We start from the raw sequence: 4373 nt of genomic DNA on the forward strand, positions 1-4373 counted from the left end.
GCGGCCACTAAGCACGGCTCGCGGCTTGACACGAATCAGGAGCCAGATTGGAAAAGTATTCTACGAGATTAACCGGAGCCGCCTGTCGCGGTAAGAAGCGGCAGGTGATCCTGCAGGGAGATCACGCAACAGGCCCTTCACATGCCTCCTGGAGAGGGTGTTGTACGCCGTACGGTGCAACCTTTCTTTTTCTTGTTACCGTTCGTTCATGGTCACATCCACCATGTACATAGGAGTATGTGTGTGTGTAGGTAATATCTTTACCACAACGAACGGACGAGATCATATTCAAAGCTATTCGCAAAAAAAAAGCATATTCAAAGCGACGGATTAGACAAGCTAGCTGACACCCATGCATGCACATGATGTAGTACGAAATAATCACTGTTAACTGATTCCATTACTGCATTTTACAGAGACAATTGAACACTGAACAGAGGGCGATCCTAGCTAGTTACATGGGTGAATAATAACGAAGAACCTTCTTTCTCGTCAAGGCCGGCAGGCCGGGTTTGGGAGCGGCAGGTAGCTTTGCATGTGCCTTCCCAGCCCGTGGGACAAAAAACAACAAGGGAGTAGTGGAGTAGTAGAGTACTAGTAGACCAGCAGCAGTAGTACATTGCTACCTAGACACGGGTCGGTTGGTCACTGTGCCATAGCTGCTGCAGCTCCCAGCACACAGGCGTGCAGTTCGGGAGCAAGCGAGCGAGCTGCGTGGGCTCCGATCGTTTTCCACGGGGGCTCGACCGAAGAACATGCACGTAGCCACCGCAGGGTCCGCTCCGGAGGCCACCACAGAACCATCAGAGAAAACTTGGGCGGGGTGGGGTGGGGTGGGGGTGGGGTAGTGTTGGCACGACGGGACGCCGATCGCGACGAGCTGGATTGACCGGTGGTCGACCGACCCGACCGGCTTCTGTGCTGCTGCTAGGCTAGCTGGTGGGCCGCCGGCCGGGGTTACACCCGCGGCCGGACCATGGGCGGCGCCGCCGTCGACGACCTCCGCTTCCACTCCACGAGCCGGAGCAGGAACTCCATGACCTCCGCCGGGTCCTGCAGCGAGTAGGACGCGCTGGTCTCCTTGGCGCACTTGGACACCAGGATCCCCACGCCCTGGCCCCTCTTCCGCAGCACCTTGAAGGCGTCCTCGTCGGTGCGGTCGTCGCCGATGTACACCGGCAGGACGTCGCTGCAGCTGGCGAATCCTGGAGAGACGGGGCAGGGTGTCCGTCAGCGCACGGTTTGTTTTTCATTTTCTTAACGACAGTGGTGTGAAACGCAGGTGAATAGAAAAAAACCGGGACCGAAAACGACTGTCGTGACACTGACACGAACGGAAGATATATAAGTAGTATGTGGAGGAGTCGTTGCGTGCGTACCTAGCGATTCAAGCAGGAACTCCAGCGCCTTGCCCTTGTCCCACATAATGCTGGGCCGGAGCTCGAAGACCTATAATATTAACAAATGGAGGTTCCAATCTTGATCAAGATCTTCACGAGGGAAAGGTCAACTCATGCTGTGGTTCGTCGCCGAGTTCATCGGCGGCAAGGCATTAAACAATCACTCACCTTCCTCCCTTGGGTGAGCTTCAGCATGGGAAAGTCCTTGATCACGGCCTTGACCTGCTCAGCCAAGAAGTTCCATCTCTGCATGCACGGAGGAGAGTGGTTAGCTCAGACGAGACGACATAACAAAACTAACCGCACATGATGCGGCATGCCTGTTAATTAAGTGGCGAAGTGGTTGGGTTTCCCAAGGTGGAGTAAGGCTCGCCTACCTTTTCATCCACACATCTGAAGTGGACGGACAGGCAGAACTTGTTGTTCTCCACCTTGGCTCCAGGTGTGGACTTCGTCTTTTCCACAAGCACCTTGTACACCTGACAAAAATGTGATTCACCATCATTAGCTAGCCTCCTCGTGCACCAACTACTTAAACACCACCGGCTAGATAGATAAGCACGAATGGACAGGTGTTCTTCTCCTGATTTGTAAGGTAAATTGATTTAGTGTAATTAAGTACCTCGTCGATCATGGGGAGGAACTCGCTTGCGGGCTGGCACAGCACAGACTCGGGCTGCAGATTGGCATGAGGCGAGACTAGTCAGTGAGAGTAATCAAAGGGGTTGATTAAGGATGGATGGTTAATTGTCGTAGAGGGTAGCTAGATGTTATGGAGATGGAGAGGGGAATGGGCATACATTGGAGCCTGGTCCCTTGATGTCCATGCCGTGGCTGCCGGCGTAGTACAGCTCGGAGAGGCCGACGAAGTTGTGCACCTGCACCGCCGCGAGAGCAAAGCCAGAGTTTAATCATCACGCGCACTCACGGGCTAGTCACTTGATATGGCAGAGAGAAGTGAAGTGGCGCGGGGAATGTACCTTGTCGCGGCACCGCCCGCTCACGATCGCCGTCGGGAAGTGCTTCGCAACGTCGCGCACCGCCTCCCTCATCTGCACAAATACACCACCACAAGGCCGGCGAGACGATTCACATCGATCAGCAAATATGGCCTTGGTTTTATTTTTCTTTCAGGCTGGCCGGACGGCCGTGGAAACGTCGAGTGTTGCAGGGCCGGGGAGGGACTTACCGCGTCGCTCATGTAGGCGGCGTCGGGGTTGGCGACGATGGGCGAGAGGGTGCCGTCGTAGTCCAGGAACATGACGATCTTCTTCCCCTTAGACGCGCTGGCGATTTGCTCGAACTTGCTTAGCGCCGACGGGTGCTTCCTCTGCTCGGAGCACAAGAGAAGCCAAAGAAAGGTTAGAACAACAATCATGCACCGTGAAAAAACGACGCGCCCCGTGGAGGCAGGAGGGATGAGCGGGACTGACCATCCAGGCCGTGAGCTCGTCGACGTCGGCGCCGGGGCGGGAGCGGGTGGGCGAGGCGGCGCGCATGGCCTCGAGCTCGGCCCATGTGCAGTTCGCGGAGCGCGCGGCGGCGGCGGCGAGGTCGCGGTACGTCTGCCGCATGGACATGGCCCCGGCGCTGGCGGCGCTGCGGCACGCGAAGAGGCCCGCGGCGCCGGAGCCCGGCATGGCCGCCCCGCCCGCCCCAATGCCCATCTCCGAAACAACCACGTCCTGGCTCGTCGTCATGTCACTCGGCGCGCGGCGCACGGCCAAACAAGCAAGCCCGGCCGGAGAACCAGCTGAGAGCTCGTGCAACGTGCGCGAAGCCCGCAAGCTCCCGGTCTCGTTCCAACGCCAAGCTCCGGCGAGACGGCGCACAGGCACAGGCAGCTGGCCTTCAGGGAGTGCGCGCGCGCGTGCGTTCGTGCGCGGTGTGGGTGTGCGCGTGTGTGTGTGGTAGCTTCTCAGAGCTTAAGGTGGGTGGAACCGGAGTGGGATAAGCGCGCGTACTTATAGCTCGAGCGGCGGGCGCGGTAGGGGCACGTGGGGCCTGCCCGTGGGATCCCATGCGGAGCCTACGTGTGGCGCCGCCCGCCCGACGATCGTTCTCTTCTCCATGCCTGTGCGCCGAGTCCACGGCGGTTTTCGTGCTTTCCTCACATGCGCAGCCGAGGCCTGTGTCGTCCGTCGTTGGGCCGAAAGAGGCGACGGGAGTCTTTTTGGCACCAAATTTGTGAAGTGTACGTGTACGCAAAGTGAAGGGAAAATCTTTGAACTAGCATGTTGTATCATCGACACGCAGTTTAGGCCGATTTTTGGAAAAGCAGCAGGCGTCCATGATTGATGCAGTAAAGGTAGGTGGAATTTCGACACGGGTCACAGTAAAAAGAAGGGATATAAAGGTTGAGAAATCGTAATCTGATTACGGGGTCCGGACCCGCTGTAACCAAACACAGGACAGAAAGATCCACGGCTACAAGTTTTTTAAAAGTTTTTATTTTTACACATGTAGGGCTAATTTAGTTCCTACCTAAATGTTTTGTTAGGGCATGCAGCAAAAACTAACTTGTGTATTTTTTTACGCTAAATCTCAGTCGACTAAGACTTGGTTAGGTCTTGGTCGGCGCTGTACTTGTGAGATCTTACATTAAGATTCATGAAAAAAACCAGTTGTTCTTTTTTCTTTGTTAAGTTTCACTCGACTGTGTCCTAGCCATATTTTTTTCTTTAACACCAGTGCAAACGCAGATGCTCACATACACCCGTCCTTATGAACGCACGCACGCACACCCTATCCTAGGAGTACTTCTGAGATAGTGAGCCGGCACAACATCTTGAGATTGACGAAGTCACTACATGCGCCTTCGTAGTTGATGGGAACATTTCCTCCAGTTGAACGAACATCACCGGACAGTCCGGAATAAATCCAAGAAAATGCGAGCTCCAATGCTAAGTTCAGAACGTGAACCCGGGTGGGCGAAAATGCGCAGGGGCACGTCAGTGCACGGGCGCTCACATG

The 4373-nt window shown here is 55.6% G+C and overlaps 1 protein-coding gene across 1 annotated transcript; it reads right to left on the reverse strand.

Moving 5' to 3' along the window:
• Positions 1 to 467: 467 nt before the first annotated feature.
• On the reverse strand, positions 468 to 3320 carry LOC123141792 (probable trehalose-phosphate phosphatase 4). The gene is made up of 9 exons (XM_044560867.1): positions 2834 to 3320; positions 2590 to 2730; positions 2381 to 2452; positions 2201 to 2278; positions 2023 to 2076; positions 1778 to 1879; positions 1569 to 1646; positions 1380 to 1449; positions 468 to 1205 (listed from the first exon to the last, which is right to left on the reverse strand). Exons 1-9 carry the CDS (start codon positions 3098 to 3100, stop codon positions 958 to 960), a joined length of 1110 nt encoding a protein of 369 aa, XP_044416802.1. The 5' UTR covers positions 3101 to 3320; the 3' UTR covers positions 468 to 957.
• Positions 3321 to 4373: the final 1053 nt, after the last annotated feature.

This window comes from Triticum aestivum, chromosome 6D, assembly GCF_018294505.1.
Source record: "Triticum aestivum cultivar Chinese Spring chromosome 6D, IWGSC CS RefSeq v2.1, whole genome shotgun sequence".
Lineage (NCBI taxonomy): Eukaryota > Viridiplantae > Streptophyta > Magnoliopsida > Poales > Poaceae > Triticum > Triticum aestivum.

Bases quoted from the DNA above. Each gene is read 5' to 3' on its own strand.
- LOC123141792 (XM_044560867.1), bottom strand. From the start codon at position 3,100: ATGACGACGAGCCAGGACGTGGTTGTTTCGGAGATGGGCATTGGGGCG. The intron at 1,647-1,777 runs GTAGGCGAGCCT...CCGTGCATGCAG, and splicing joins TCAGATGTGTGGATGAAAAG to AGATGGAACTTCTTGGCTGA. The intron at 1,206-1,379 runs GTACGCACGCAA...CCGTCTCTCCAG, and splicing joins GTTCCTGCTTGAATCGCTAG to GATTCGCCAGCTGCAGCGAC.